Genomic DNA, 16,010 nt, shown 5'->3' on the forward strand with positions numbered 1-16,010 from the left:
CTGCTTGCAGAGGAGGTCTTCTCTGTTGAGTCTGCTGACAGCTGCAGGACATTTCTCAGATCGCGTGTGACGAGAGGTGTGTGGTATTTGCTGTCTTGATGCGTCCGAAGGTGTGCATGTTTTCTTTCCGAGGCTTGTGTCCAAACAGCTTATCGTAGCCGCACAGCAGGGGATTACCGGCTAATGGTGCAACGGGTGCTACAGAACAGCATCCGAACTGTCAAACTTCTCCACTGATCCTGAGTGGGAAGAGCAGAGCAGGTGGGGGAGGTCCTGACAGGGCTGAGTTATCTCAGCAGCCACCCTCAGCAGGACTGCTGGGTAGCGGGCTAGGTGGGAAGCTCGTTGGGGGAGTGTGGGAAGCAGGAAGAAAAACAAGACCGGGGCCAGCTCTTTGATAGTTGTGTTGTTTGTATCTGAGTCCTTCAAAGAGCTCTGCTGAAAGTGAGCTTTTAACGCTGCGAGTCAACAATCTCAGGAACAGCGTGGGGGAGTTCAGCTGAAGCTGTGCCGGGAAAGTCGGCGCTGCTTCTGCGGTTTCAGACATTAAAGCACCGATGTAACAGAGTACAACAAGTAGTGAAGTTACTTCACGAGCACTGAGTGGTAGAAAACAACTGCCTGATTTTTAACGAAGCACAAACCAGCAGGATTTTTACACATCTTCCAGATCGAGTTTGCAACATTTCCTGCAAAAGCTGTTCAAAAACTAGATTCACACAGCTCTGGATGACAAGACGACAGAAAGTTAAAAAAAATCCACAAATTCTTGTTTTTTTTGATTGCAATGGAAACTGAAACAAACACATGGGCCTGCAGCCCTGACGCCGTCCCCATCTCTGAATTCACTCTGGATTATAACACTTGATTTGTGGAGAGAACAGAAGACAAGGGAGCAGCGGCACGGCCAATTACACTGACTTGTTCCTCTGCAGGGATGTGTTGTGTGTAGCTCTGAGAAGGACGTACGGTTATATACCACAACCCCGCGGATGAGGGTGGGGCTCGCCCACTGCCACAGACAAAGACCGCACAGAGATCCCAGTGTGAGAGGTGGTCATCCGGGGCAGTTCCTGGACCTGTACGGTCCGGCACCCCGTCAAAAATCACAATGGGGTGCAACATGTGTGTGGTTCAAAAGCCTGAAGAGCAATACAGGGTCATGTTCCAGGTGAGCGCTCTGTCTCTTTTCCTCTCCGTCTGTGTGACTGAATTGCTCAGATTTCTTTTCTTTGAGTCTCAAAGCAGGTATATCTGCTGTATTTCCCTCCTAACTCCACCTTTTCTTACAGTGACGCAGCTGTCCTGACAATCACAATGTCTCTGTTTCAGAAATCAGCAGAACTTCGTCACATGGACAAACTCATTTAACAATAACAGACAGATATTCGTTCCCCGTTAAGCAGTTTTGAATCCCGAATACAGTTTGCATAAATCCGCTACATAAGACTGTTGGTGAAGTAAATCAAACAGATTTGTCACATCAGGTCATTTCTGAATAAGTAAAATCAAACAGAAGCATCATATTAAGTGGGAACTAAAACAATACGGGTTATTTGCCAGCACTAAGTGATTTATGAACAAATCAAAGTGAAGCATGAACAGCCCCTTATATCATTACAAACCTGATAATGCAGTGACATTCGGTAATTGATAAGTTAATTAGGGCAATGAAATGGGTGAATGCATGACAGATTTAATACAAGCTCCAGATTATTTGGCACATCAGTTTAAAAAAAATGATTAAAAAAAAGAAAAACAAGCTTTTTGAAGGGATATTCATGCATTTCAGTGCAATTTTTCATGTATGAATTATCTTTGCACCTCTTGAGCAAGGGTAGTAATTTCAGCATCAGAGTAGTCATTTAGTGACAATAACACAGACGATTATATTAATGACACTTCACAGTTATTAGCATGACATGATCCGAGTGCAGAGCAACACGGCTCTGGCAGCAGGATGGTGAACCTGCGGCGCAGCGCCACAGAGGCTGAGGGACTGATGGGTTGTTAAACTGGGCTAAAGTGTTATGAGAGGAAGATGTTGCCACGGTTACAGCCTCAGCACCACCTGCCAACTGGGACCACGGTCTGTGTGTGAGTATAAGCTCCTCTGGCGGGGGCCGCACCTAAGGAGGGTCCTACCAGCCAACCCCGCGATGCAGACGTTGACCGGAATCGGTCGTTTGCTTACTAAGCATGAAAAATGCTCCAGACTCACGAGGTGTGATGCAACACTTTTAATATGTGGCACCAGAAGCCTCAGCTGGCTCTGTGATGTGAGTTGGGGTCCGGGCCAGATAACCGGGCCGCATCTGGTGCCAGAGGGCGATGCCAGGAGAGGGTGGGATTCAGGAAGTCCGACTCCAAAAAGAAACACAGCAGTGAGACGAAGAACGAGTCAAAACAAGTCAATGAAAGACAGAGCGAAAAGCCAGACTGTTTTCCTGTCTTTTTTTCTTCCCGCTGCTCGCCCTCAGATGTCAAAAGTAATTGATTGGAGCGCTCCGCAGAGGCAGGGGCGCATATCAAAGCGCGAGCGACTTCACAGAGCCTCCTGGGTGGAGGGCGAGCGCAGAAGAGGAGTGTGATCATCAAACCGGAGCGGGGACGACTCATTCCACAATCAGTGACCTGATCTAACGGGAGTCAGCAGTAATGACACCGAGCGCATGCAGGTCAAGCTCCTCCAACGCGAAAATCAAATCATCCCTCTGATGTTTTGACGCAAGGTCAGCTTTGCGCGCGAGGGTCTCGTCCCCAGGAACGCGAGGTAGCGGAACACCTTGAGCTGGGTCTGACACCTGCCCGCACGTGGTTTCACCAGACAGGGGTGGCAGCGAGGGGAAGCCGGCAGTGACAGCCGGGAAATGTGTTATATGACGTGGAGCATGCAGAGGAGTTGTCAGGGTGTGTCTGAAGGGAAACAGATACTCCAGGATGCATATTACGCTGTCGGCTGGTAGAGCCTGTAGCGGCGTCGCTGGCTGGGAGCAGGGAAGCATGAGACAAACGCAGATGGGCGATGAAGGCAGAGCCGGAGCTGCTGGCTCTGAGACGCCCAGTACAACATGTGCAATTAGAAGATACTGAACTCTGCAGGTCTCGTATAAGAAGAGTGGTTTTAAAAAAAAGAGTAAAAGATGTGTGGTGAATTTGAGATGCTCGCGCGACATGCTGGTTCAATCTGAGTGATCACATGCAGCGATTCCAGAAACAGGCAGTCTTGCTGTGCAGAAAGCAGATTAATCCAAACGTCATGAATAAAAATATGAAGTATATCTAATCATTAATAAAGATTATAAAACAGATCGTAATTACATTCCCCCCCCCACACTTATTTAATAGCTTTCCATGCTATGTATTTTCCCTTCAGAGGATTGCAGCTTGGAGCCGTTTTCCTTAACTAACCTGTATAATTACACCTTCAAATTAGACGCAGTCTACCGAATAACGGCGACTGTCTTTAGACAATAAACGCAGCATTAAGCAGCTCACAGCTACAGCCTGCTGTAAAACCACGCTGTTAAATCCGACTAAATCAAAACACTTGCTTCTCTTGCCAAAGGAATAAAAACTCATGCATTATACATTGAAGGTCTGCTACACATACGCTGCTCGCTGCTGGTTGGTACACACCCATTGGCATGTTTCTGATCAATACTGCCTCCCGTAGCCCCGAGTAACGGGGCATGTTGTTGTTCAGTGGATGAATTAAACACTCGGCTGTGGACACGTCATAAAGCATTTAAAGAAAATACTGCATTTCACATACATTTTACAGGCTACCTGTGTAACTCTCCCTCAAACACACACACACTGAGAGGAAAACCTGTGCCTCCCTCCTCAGCCCTGCGGCCGCTCCCTTTCCATCTTTTCACCCCCCCCCCCCCCTCCTCTCTCTCTCTCCCTTTCTCGCCACTGTAAAGAAGAGGAGGCTGTTTCCATGGCAACCGGCGTCATTAAACAAACCTAATGTGCTCTCACTCACAGCGACACGAAGAAACACGCTGACATTCACGAGGGGCCAGCACACCAGAATCAATACACACCGGCGGCCGGCGGAGAGATAAGTGCACAGTGGTATTCACACTCGGTGCATGATGGCCACCGCTCTGCATTCACACCACTGGGGGAGTAAAAAAAAAAAAAAAAAAACAGAAAAGAAAAACATTGCAAGGCTTTGTGTATCACAAGGCTGACCTATTAGACCGGACTATGTGTGAATCTGGTCGTTCATCTACCATCATTTAACCGTTACATGTACAGGAAGTTGTGTTCAGATCAGTAAATTGAAAAGGCCTCACAGACGGCACAGAAGAGTGATATAATGGAGCCTTTCTAAGAAAAAGATGTAAAGCTGCAACGAAAAAATACATTTCTTTTTAAAAGACAGAATATCAAGATATTAAACTGGCTTAAACTATAAAATAGCTAAATAAACAACCAAAATGTAACACCATCAAACTGAATTAATTACAATAGATGAGCCTAACCAGTTAAAAGAACATTGAAATAAAACAGCTAACAGCCAATAAAACATATAAAACTGGATTGAAATGGAATAATAATTGTGTTTTCTTTTCTTAAATGAGGTTTTCCAATCGCACTGAAAAAAATATGTGCAAATTGAAGATGCAAGCCCCAAGGTGTTGCTACAGGATATTCCTGCTCTTCAGAAAGTAAATGTCAGTATAAAGATGCACCATATAATTACACTTCTTGTAAAGTGATGAAAATTGACCAAAAACACTCGTGTCACATGTATCTTTAGGTCTGCTTTCATCCATCTCAAAAATTGCTTATGTGACTACTCCAGTACAATGTCTTGTTCACAAAAAAACACTGGCTGTATGTTAAAAAAGAACTCGACGTTATTGCAGCAGTTTTTCATTGTGTAGTAAACAATAGTGAGTAGCTACATATTGTAGTGCAATGGTTTTGTGCTAAACTTACAAAAATGAAGATATTTTCACACTGTGAATATACTTTTGTGTATATTTGAAAAGCTTGATTTCAGGTGTTCTTGAGGATCTTAAAAACAGTCGAACGCTTGGAGTTACAGTTAATGTGGGTTAATGAGATGAGCTGACAGATTGCTCATTACTTTTTGTAGGATCAGCTTAATGTGAGGAGCGTCGCTGTTTTATCAGGCGTGAGCTTGGGCGTGTACGTGTGTGTTTGTGTGTGCTGATTCCTGCTCGATCACTTGCAGACTTCTCAGACTGACATGTGGATTGGACAAAAAGGCTGCTGACAGAGCGAATGTCACTCTCATCCTCGTCAAAACGGCACTGTGGCGTGTCAGAGGGGGAGAGACGAGTGAAGGCCTGCACACCCGGTGACATTGTTGCCAGCTCTCTTTTAAAAAAAAACCACACCGGTTTTCCTCCCTTTTTTTTTTGTTTGCATCCGCGTGGCAACAAAATCACACTGCCCCCAACTCATTTGTTGTTCTAACTGATTCATTTATTGATGAATTTGTATCCTGCACGCTCCCAGCGAGGCTCGTTAGCCTCATCACGATCATCTCCGCTGATCGCCCGGCCTTTTTCAAATCGATATCTTCTCACTGTCATCGGTTTATAACGGGTCTATTTAAATCAACTCGCTGATATCAAACAACGGGAGCTGCTGTAGACGGAGTGGGTCGACCCCGACTCCAGATTAATTGATTTTCTGAACAGGCGACTGATGCGGCCTTCAAAGCCTGAGAGATGAGAAAAATCAATTACCAAACAAGCGGAATTCAATATGTTGGGGGAGCAGATTTGGGTCGTGCAGGAGCTTCTGCTTGAACACTGTGGAAATGAGCATAAATCTAAGCTTGGGGGAAAAAACTCCCTGGTGCAGAAAGGAAGAGATTAACATAAGGGTACACGTCAGATAAAGACTGTGGTTGTTTGTGGGTTTGTTTTTAGGTTTTTTTTGTGTCTTTTTTACCCACACTGGAGCCTGTATGAGTGAGGTAACGTGCAGTGCTGTGGAGTAAGTCGTTACCTTCCCTTTTCTTGCACGTGAGATTAATTTGCTCTTTAAAGAGCTTTCAGATAAAAACTAATTATGCATCAACCACTTAGTGATTCCCATGAGCCTCCATTGTGTGTGTGTTTACATGCAAGTCCTGAACCCGGAGCCGGCCTCATTCAACTATTTACATCCGCGATTTTTTTTTTTTCCTTGAAAGCTTGTTTTCTGCATTTCTCCTGCATCATTACCCCGGTCTTCACCTCCTTCCCTCCCCGCTCCCCCCGGTGTCGCTCCTGCCTCGCTTCCCGTCTCTACACACTTTGAACTCTTTGCATCTCTTTCATCTCCGCCCTACATCATCTCCACCTCTGTGCTCCACCAGCCGCCTGCTGGTACCACCACCGCCAGCCCCCCTGCTGTGAATTTCAGACACTTCACAATTTTTTCTGAATTTTAATTCCATTTCCAACACAAACATATTGTTAGGCGTGTTGGTAATGGGTGCACACCCTCGGCTCCATTTTTTTTATTTTTTTTTTGCATTTTTAAGTAGCTCAGAGAGAGAAGATGTATGTAATGACCTACTAACCCAGAGATAATAGAGAACAGCATAAAGTAACAGTATAATGGATTCTCTATCAACTCCGGTCCGAGGAGCTGTCTAACACACAACAACCATTAGCCCGCATGAAGTCATCTTCAAAGCAATCTCAGCACCTCTCATTGATAATGAATGAGCAGCCCTCCTTCTGCTCCTTCGCTCGGTATTCATACCTGTCACTCATGACCAGCGAGCCGCCTCTTAATAGCCTCTTTCTGATGGCGGGGAGCGCCGAGCATTGGAACAACAGACGTCTCGTTTTGTTTGGAGAGAATTAATGAAATCATGGTCTCCGCAAAAAAACATGCAAACACCAGACTGTGAATTCCTTCATCGTCAGTGTGCCATGTCAGGAGGAGGCATCTTATTTGTTGAGGAGGCTCATTAGGAGAGACAGCCAGATTTATGAGGGAACATTAGCGCGAGGAAGAACAATCTCACACACACACACACACGCAGAACTACGGGCCGGCCGAAATAGATGGAAATAGAGGAGGGTGAGCCGTTATCTCCGGGGAAGGGACAGCGTCGACAGAACTGCTGAGGCAGCAACACCAAAAGAAACCCGGAGCCTGGAGAGAGCAGCAGAGGAGGGGAGGGCGGGCGTGGAGGCAGAAAGCGAGCAGAGAGTGAGATGAATGCATGCAGAGTGTGGAAAGGGAAGGCCAGAGGGGCGGTGGAGCAGCCGCTGCTCTGCCATGAGCAAGAAGCAGATGAAAACACGAAAAAAATGGAGAATGGAAATGGAAGCGGAATGTAGCAAGAAAGTTTTAGTGCTTGGCTGCACAGAGGAACATTGATTTGACATGCAATTACTGCGAGGGGACAAGAGATGAGAGAGGGAGTGGGAGAACGAAGGAGAGGAGGGGAGGCGGGGGTGAAGATGTTGAGAGTTGCAGACACTCAAGGTCAGTGACACCGAGCTACATGAACGAAACTACCCTGGGCTGTCTGGCTCAGTGACGGACGGAAACCGTCACTGACATGTGCACGTCCTTCGTATCTGCATGTTTCCTGGTGTCCTTTGCTTTAAATCTCTCGATTTTTCCAAACACCTCTGCAGACCACCGTGCACTTCGTTGGGCACAGCTCTCAGCTCAACGGCAGACTGACTCGATTATCCAGATTGCTTTCGTGTTGCATCAGGAATCATAATTTGCTCTGAGTTCGTCACAGCATGGATAACCGTGGTATTAATCACACTTTCAATTTGGAACCATTAGGAAAATGTGCGTGGATGCAAAAATTAGTTTTCAAAATCATGAAAGATCTGCTGTGAAACTCTGGGATCTGCTGATGGCCGTGAAGCTAAATGGCTTCAGGCTGGAGCCTCTTCAAAACCAACAACTATGAAATGAAAAAAAAAAAAAAAGAAGAAACACAATCATATTGCATTGATTAAGAAAACGTGACCTAACCATTGACTTGTTTTCAAAGCCTCTATGGATTTCCTGTATTGTGAACACTTCACTCATGACAGCGGCTCTCTTCAGCTGCATGTTAACACATTGTTACTTTGATATAATGGCTTTGTGGTGATTAGCAGGTTTAATCTTCACAGTATAAGCGGTTTTTTGTGCTAGAACGCTCGCTTGATTGCTAATTAGCAGGAAGCACAAAGTCAGTGAGGATGATGGGAGTATCATTTGTTTTGAGCAAGTTAAAACGTTCTGCTGAGGTCAAAGGGAAAAGAGTGACCAACGTGCACCGAGAGCCATGAATGATGCATGTTAACGGCTTCATACGAGTCCATCACTCAGGAACAGACAGCTGCTGGCTTTTCAAACCCATATAAATACTGAATGGAGCTGTCTTTTCTTGTGCGGTTTGTGGGGAGTCCTTCTCGGTTTGATTGTTTTGGTTCGGTCACCTTGAAAACAGGATCGGTGTGCAAATTTTGATTTTTTTTTTTCCTCTCTCGATTTATACTCGAAGCGCTTTAATTTTTAATGCCCTCGTCTCTCTCTCTCTCCTCCTGGAAAGAGGAAGGGGAGGTTCGACACATGGAGTCAGGACAAAAACAGGCTTCATAACAGTGAATTTCAAGCTTGTTTCAGTGATCTTCAAATGCTGGAGCGGAAAAAGTGGACGTGGTTTTATACAAAACCAATTTTGTGGAACAGGTGTTTTATTTCTCCTGAATAAAAGAGTTTTTTCCCAGCATTTTCATCCCTCATTGTACTTTTAATCGAAGCTCCTCGTCCTCCATGAAGCACAGAAATGAAACTAGTCAGAAATATTTAATATTTTATAAATATATATTTGCCGAGACGAGCGACTTCGAACTCACACAAAGAAAAGATAACAATGTTTTGCATGAGCAGGACCAGACTTGACACAGGACTAATCCACCAAGGAAACTATTTTTTTTTTTGAGCTCTTGCTTTTGCATTATTTTTGTGCAAAAAAAAAAAAAAAAAAATCAGAAGAAAGCGTGTTTCCATTAACCAGCTGTTCACAGCTGTAATTACTTTCTAACTCCAGCATTTTCCTGCTTTCCCTTTTTCTCTCTCTCCACAGAAGGGTCACATGAGCAACATGCTGTGCTCTTTTGACGCTGACGGTCGATTAAAGGTCTCAGTATTTGGCTTTCTGCTCTGCTGCCTGCTGTGGTTTTGTGTCAGAACGTCTTTTATAAATAGTTGTTTTATGGTTTCTGTGTGCGTGTGGGAACTGTGTGATATGCTCGCGCTGTCGAGCGGAGTGCATTTTTCTGTTGACTAACAGCTCATCGATCCTTATTTTAGGTGTGTAGCCGTAGTCCCCCCCTCCTCTGTTCACCTCTCTAAACTAACCTTGACTTCTGTCTGATGCTCACGCCTGACTGTTTTTCCTCTTGTCATCACCTTTTAGCTCACTTTTAGTTCATCAGCCTCTCTTTTTTTCCACTTTCTCATGTCATCTTGTGTAGTTTGAAGCACCTAAAGCCTCCTTAGATGCACTGCACCAGCCGACTGCTTATAGCATGTGTAAGCTTCAAAACAGAGTCATAATCTCCTCAAAGGGATTCATAAATCAATTGAAGCTTCAAAAGAAAAACATTTATCACCTTTCAAATCAAAGTAATGAAACTAAAATGACGGTAAGTGATCTGATTTTTTAATGGAATTCATCCTGGCAAACTCTATTCTTTTTAAAATGAGATCTATGCAGCTTCATCACTCATGTGACATAGTTTTCACACTCATATTGAAAAAAGGTATTTTCTTTGAGAGCCAGTCTCTTTTTCCAGCTAGTTGCATAGATAAACTATTTTAATGCCCCATTTATTTATCTGTCCTTATCTTACCGACTCACAAAATGATGGAAAGACAAACGATAGTAAAGTCAAACTTAGTTAAACCCAACAAACCCCGCAACTAAACAACTTGACAGACATAATCTAAATACCCTGAACATCCAGCTTCCTTTTGGCTTGTTTGAACCAGTGACTTTCTTGCTGTGAGGCTCGAGCGCTAACCTCTGCTCCAACGTACCTTCAGCAAAACAGCAAAAATGATAATATTGTGATCAAAACAAAAAATAGGAGCAAAGGATAATTTCATGAAAAATACAAAAAATAAATTAACAGGCTACATATAAAATGGAATCAAATTGAGAAAGATCAACAGTTGAATAATTCAGCATTTCTTTCCATGAAAGCTTCGACTACAAAAATCTGGCAGCTTGGCGATGTTTTTACCCGTGAGAGACCATTATTAGAAACATGTGAGTCTCACCTGTGCTCATGGAGGACCATGATAACGATGATATGAGCACAATGCTCTATCAGTCCACTGTCTCAACTTTTAAACAGTTAGAAGGAACTAGTCGGATAACCTGAAGTTGCACACAGGAGAAAACCCTTCAAAACCCAGACAGGCTTTAAAAGGGTCAACATATCTCCTTAAAATCCTTACAATCTAAAATGAACAAGATTAAATGAGGCAAGGCGAAACTGAAATACTTGTGGAGAGATAACTGAAAACTGTTCTTACACCGTCTGCATGAAGCTAAAGGTAAATGTAAGGAATCATCACTCTAAACCTGTTTCCCACATTCATTTTTATTATTTTTTCTCCTCTTCTTTCCCTGTTTAGTCTTCTCGTTTGATGACAGTGACTCCTGTGTATTCCAGGTGAATGGGAAGGAGCTGTCCCGCCTCTCTGGGGATCCCACCCTGGACATAAGGGACCCCGTGCTGTCCAGCATTCTGCGGCGGGGGGCCCGCAGACGGGCGGGCCTAGCGGGAGCTCCTGGAGGCCAAGTGCCAGTGACCATGGGCATGGCCGACTGCGTGGACAGCTGCACCCAAACGGACATCAGCTTCCAGCATATGTTGACTCTGGGCAAGAGCAGCCAGCATCCCTGCGGAGCTCCGCCCCCGCCCGACCCTCCACCATCCCCCCCTCTCCCGCCGCTACTGGAGCCATATCTGTTCAACGAACTGTGAGTGGGAATCGTCTAATAGGCCTCCGCAGCGTGCTCAGCTGTCAGACCACGGCCGTTCTGTTCGCACATTTGAGGTCGGCGGCGGCTCCAATTACTGAAATGTCATTTTTACGTGAACGTTCTCACTCCCAGCTTCGTGGAGCCGGTTTACTACGACCCCACCGACTACTTCGACATCAGCCAGCATGAGGTGGACCGGCAGGACGAGCTGGAATACGAGGTGAGAGCCGATTAAAGACCTCCAGGCTCTGCTGCAGAAACCCGCACCTCCAGTCTGTCTGATATCTCTCACTGCGCCAGGAGGTGGAGTTGTACAAGTCTCGGCAGCAAGATAAGCTGGGCCTGACGGTGTGCTACCGAACCGACGATGAGGAGGACCTCGGGATCTACGTGGGAGAGGTTAAGAATGCGTCATGAAACACACGACCTCAATAAATCCCCCCCTTAAATAAATCTTTCTAATCGTTTCTACTCACGTTTCTTTCTTTTTCAAGGTGAATCCGAACAGCATTGCTGCAATGGACGGTCGCATCAGAAAGGGAGACAGAATACTCCAGGTAGAGGGTTCTTCAGCTCCGCGCCGGAGGTTACGAGTCTCATCAGTGCTACAACCTTCTTATGTAGAAATCTGCCGTCTTAGATAACCTGCAGTCCACAGAGCTTCATTCCAGCCTGATTTGAAGGAAACTGCCAAGACTAATCCACGTATTATGAATTCCTTTTGAATAATATTACCCTTGCTATTAAGCAAGGGAAAAAAAAAAAATCAGTGTTGCCTTTCCGAAGGAAACCCATTTTCTGAAGTGTGCACTTTAATTGAATCTAGCGTCGGTATAACGGGCTCAACATTATCTGACATTAGCTGGAGCTGATTCTCTTCTTCTCGTCTCAGATAAACGGGGTGGACATCCAGAACAGAGAGGAGGCGGTAGCTATTCTCACCCGAGAGGACAGCACTAATGTCTCCCTGCTTCTCGCAAGACCCGAGATAGAGGTGAGGAAATTGGATATGTGGTCTTTGGGGAGAGCTCTGCTAGATGTGGTCTCAATATTGCGCCGAAAATGCAATTCTTCTCAATCTCTACCCCTTCGTACGTGGCGGAGAATAGGTGTCCAGTCATAGGTAAACATCTTTGTTAAGTTGTCATGATGGGACTGGAAGACAAGAGGAGATGGAGAAGAAACTGGGACATGGGGGGGAGAGCGTCGCTCTGCCTCGGTCCCGAGCTGCAGGACGACTTGTTTAAAGACACAGAAAAGCAAAGAGGTGCAGAAACATGATGAGAACACAGATAACAGGGAAGGAGAGAGACAAAGACAAATCGGGCCTGTGCTCACAGTGCTAATGTGGCGCCACTTTGTTTCCCTCAAGGTCAGTCCTCCAGCAGATATGAGGGCACGGTGACACACATAGGAAGCCCTCAATAACACACTCCTGCCAGAACCCTTGTAAATATACAGCCTGGCACATGTCAGACCAATAAAATTGATTTTCCATTGCATACCATAACACACACACACACACACACACACACACACACACATACACACACACACACACAAAAAGGTGCTGCAGATGGAAACAGGCCTGGTGTCTGAGAGAAAGCAAGGATTTGTATGCTGCCTGAGCCATGGGGCAGGTTTAAAAGCTACTCATTAAAATGGTCAAAGACACACACACACACACAACCTTTCCTCTGTAAATACGTCCTTGTGTTTGAATAGATGAGCGCCAGCATCACCTGCAAGAGGCTGACAGGATTTATATTGCGGAGGCATTGCCCCACATTAAGATTCAAGCGAGAGAGGGGCGAGCGGAGAATCATCAGAGGGAGATGCACAAGCAGAGATTAAAGCCTGATCTGTTGTCTTCTGGGAGAAACTCCGAGAGAAGTGGAGGAGTTGTCAGGGAATAAGAATGAAGATAATCAATAGCTCGTCTGCTGGCCTGCATGCAACACATATTCAAATGAAACCAATTAGGCATAATCTGCACAGAGGGGGAGGTGGAGGAGAGAATTGTTCACTAATTCATGTCCAAGTATTTGCATTGTGTTTGATTGGCTTTTGAGGGAAAGCCAACAGCAAAGTGGGCTGTTAAAAAACACAGTTTTTATGAAATATGGAGGATTTATTCCACCTGCATGGATGAATCATCCCATATTGAACATTTTATCATTGAAATACAACTTTTTCATTATGAAATGCATTTCTCATGGGTCTGGTTTGTTTTCTGTTTTGTCAATAGAGGAATTAATCAATGGCAGCTAAGTGTAATTTCAACCAAACTGCAGTAGTGTACAAATTCTCACAGTCCGCTGGCGCCTTCTAGTGACAGAAAAGGGAACTAAAAGAAAACATAATTTGAGGAATGAACTGCTTGTGTCTTTGGTTCTTCAATTGACTGCTTTTCCGTTTACCTGCCAGAATGAAAACCAGATGGATCCGGACGAGTTGGATCTGGAGCCTCTGGACAACGCGGTCCACCTGGGCGGCAGCCACAGGGCGATGAACAGCCCCTCCATCCTGACTGCTGGACCGGGCAGTACTGCCGGCAGGGGGGTCCTTCGTGGCCACGGACACTCGCTGAACAGAGATTCACCCGATTTGCTCCAGACTGTGCTCAGCAACAGCCAGGAGCTCGACAGCGGGGTTGGCCGGACAGACGAAAGCACGCGCTACGAGGAATCCTCGGAGCACGATCTGCTGGGAGACGACCACACCAGTGCCTCCAATACCAACGCCACCAACACGCCTGGCAGTATGCGCAAGTTTTTGGCGAGCAGAGGGGAAACCCCACCCTTGCTGCACTCACAGGACCTTCAGTTTAGTACCGACTCCCTCCTTGGACTGGACTGCATGAACGGAGGGGGGCTGGAACAAATGGAGCGATTAGAGAGAGCCTACACAGCAGATCCGGTGAGGATGATGATGCCTGGACTGACAGAGGAGGAGTGTGAGCGGTACAAAGAGCTCCTAGAAATCAAGTGTTATTACGAGAAGAACAGTGGTGCACTGATTGAAGGTCAGGGGGCGGAACAGGAGGAGGGAGGCATCTCACTGGACGTGAACCGGAACGAGAGCCTGAGCCAGCACGAGATGGCCCTCCTGGAAGAAGAACTGCGCCATTTGGAGTTCAAGTGCCGTAACATCTTGAGGGCGCAGAAGATGCAGCAGCTGAGAGAGCGCTGCATGAAGGCTTGGCCCCTCGAAGACAAGAATGGAGCAAGCGTCGGGGCGGGACGGCTGGACGTCAACGGTATTTTGGGTGGAGAAGAAGCTCGCCACAATGCGTTATCAGACATCAACGAGCTTCCAGAGAGAGAGCGCTCAGACAAGGACAGCACGAGTGCCTACAACACTGGAGGGGAAAGTTGCCGGAGCACCCCACTGGTCAACGAACAGTACCCTTCAAATTCCACTCAGAGTCTGGAGGGATCCGACACTCTTCTCCCAGCAGGTATCCAGTTCCCGGCCTCCACTAGACAGAGGGAGAGAGGAGCCCGGTCTGAGCGAGGAGACGGGACGCAAGCCAACTTAAATCAAGCCTATTCTCCCCACAGTCACAGGAGAGCCACCGAGGGTAAAATGTCCAGCCCAGGCGCAAAGGTTCGATCTCTGTCCCGGGACGTTGGAGCCAGGAGGGGCTCGGATGGAGGAGTCAGACGTAACCCCAAAGGCAACGGAACGGTTGAGAGGGCCGGCGGACGCAGTGCAGAGAACAGTCCCTACCTGTCCCGGCGTCACGAGGCTCAGCCGCCTCAGCGCTTCCTGAGCTGCATGCAGCTGAGGTCTCCCTCAACCTCGGAGCGGTTGGGTGGACTCAGAAATGAGACGGAGGGCGACGCCAGCCCGATGAGCCTGGGCAGCACCTGCAAGGACGTTTCCCAGGCCTCAGGCGCTTTACCTTTACCACTGTCCCCTCCTCTGATGCCCGCTTCTCCTCGCATGGAGTGGAAGGTGAAGATCCGCAGTGACGGCTCCCGCTATGTGGCCAAACGGCCCGTGAGGGATCGCCTCCTGAAGGCCCGAGCCATGAAGATCAGAGAGGAGCGCAGCGGCATGACCACCGACGACGACGCCGTCAGCGAGATGAAGATGGGACGCTACTGGAGCAAAGAGGAGCGCAAGCAGCAGCTGCTGAAGGCCCGGGAGCAACGGCGGCGCCGGGAGTTCATGATGCAGAGCCGTCTGGACTGCCTGAGAGAGCGCGAGAGGGACCAGGCCGGAGGCGGAGGCGGCGGCAGCGGGGGAGGGCAGCAGGGGACGACGCAACCGCAGGAACCCACCTCCATCCTGGAGTTGTGCCACCGCAGGAGCATGAAGAAACGCAGCCGCAGAATCCTGGACAACTGGATCACAATACAGGAGCTGCTGGCTCACGGGACCAGGTCTGCCGACGGGAAGAAAGTCTACAACCCCCTGCTGTCCGTCACCACGGTTTAGGACAGGACGGGAGGCTGTGCAAGATACAGCCGACGGAAAGAGCCCAAGTGTTTTGAGGGAGCTTGAAGGATGAGCACAAGCTGCTTCAATGCACCGACAGCACAAGTATTTTATCTGAAAACAAATCCAGAAAGGCATATTGACTTGTATGCCCAGAAACAGGTACGCATATGAGACCGCCACATCTTGCATCTTAAGGCGTCTCGCCCCAAAACAAGAAAACATGTTCATCATATCTAACTGAAGACGTGTTTCTAAAAGAATAAATGTTCCTTTGATTATACGGAAGCGTACATCCGAGAGGAAAGAGCACAGATGAGCGCGATTTGTATTTTTTTGATCATAATGGAGGAGACAACAATCACAGCCACCTGTGATTTGCCTTCTTACGTTTTGTAGAGGTGCTGAGCGGCGCGGCGCCATGCCGGCTCTGTAGCGAATAAAGGCAGCTCACAACTGGGAGAACAACCTGAGAAGGCCTCCATTACATTTCTGAGATCACAAAACGAGCCACGCTGCTGTGAAACCCTGAAGAAAAAAAACAGTCACTTTTGTGCCATAA

The 16,010-nt window shown here is 47.0% G+C and overlaps 1 protein-coding gene across 2 annotated transcripts; it reads left to right on the forward strand.

The window, feature by feature from the left end:
- The first annotated feature begins 778 nt into the window (after positions 1-778).
- On the forward strand, positions 779-15,532 carry LOC115408095 (PDZ domain-containing protein 4-like). Of its 2 annotated transcripts, XM_030118692.1 has the most exons (8): positions 779-1,171; positions 9,092-9,145; positions 10,689-10,999; positions 11,135-11,222; positions 11,303-11,401; positions 11,497-11,559; positions 11,895-11,996; positions 13,430-15,532. In XM_030118692.1, the coding sequence occupies exons 1-8, from the start codon at positions 1,112-1,114 to the stop codon at positions 15,446-15,448; spliced, it is 2,796 nt and encodes a 931-aa protein (XP_029974552.1). In that variant the 5' UTR covers positions 779-1,111; the 3' UTR covers positions 15,449-15,532. The 2 variants fall into 2 exon arrangements, with proteins under 2 accessions (XP_029974552.1, XP_029974553.1); XM_030118693.1 differs by lacking the exon at positions 9,092-9,145.
- Positions 15,533-16,010: the final 478 nt, after the last annotated feature.

This window comes from Salarias fasciatus, chromosome 20, assembly GCF_902148845.1.
Source record: "Salarias fasciatus chromosome 20, fSalaFa1.1, whole genome shotgun sequence".
Classification (NCBI taxonomy): domain Eukaryota; kingdom Metazoa; phylum Chordata; class Actinopteri; order Blenniiformes; family Blenniidae; genus Salarias; species Salarias fasciatus.

Bases quoted from the DNA above. Each gene is read 5' to 3' on its own strand.
- LOC115408095 (XM_030118692.1), top strand. From the start codon at position 1,112: ATGGGGTGCAACATGTGTGTGGTTCAAAAGCCTGAAGAGCAATACAGG. The intron at 11,223-11,302 runs GTGAGAGCCGAT...TCACTGCGCCAG, and splicing joins AGGACGAGCTGGAATACGAG to GAGGTGGAGTTGTACAAGTC. The intron at 11,560-11,894 runs GTAGAGGGTTCT...TTCTCGTCTCAG, and splicing joins AGGGAGACAGAATACTCCAG to ATAAACGGGGTGGACATCCA.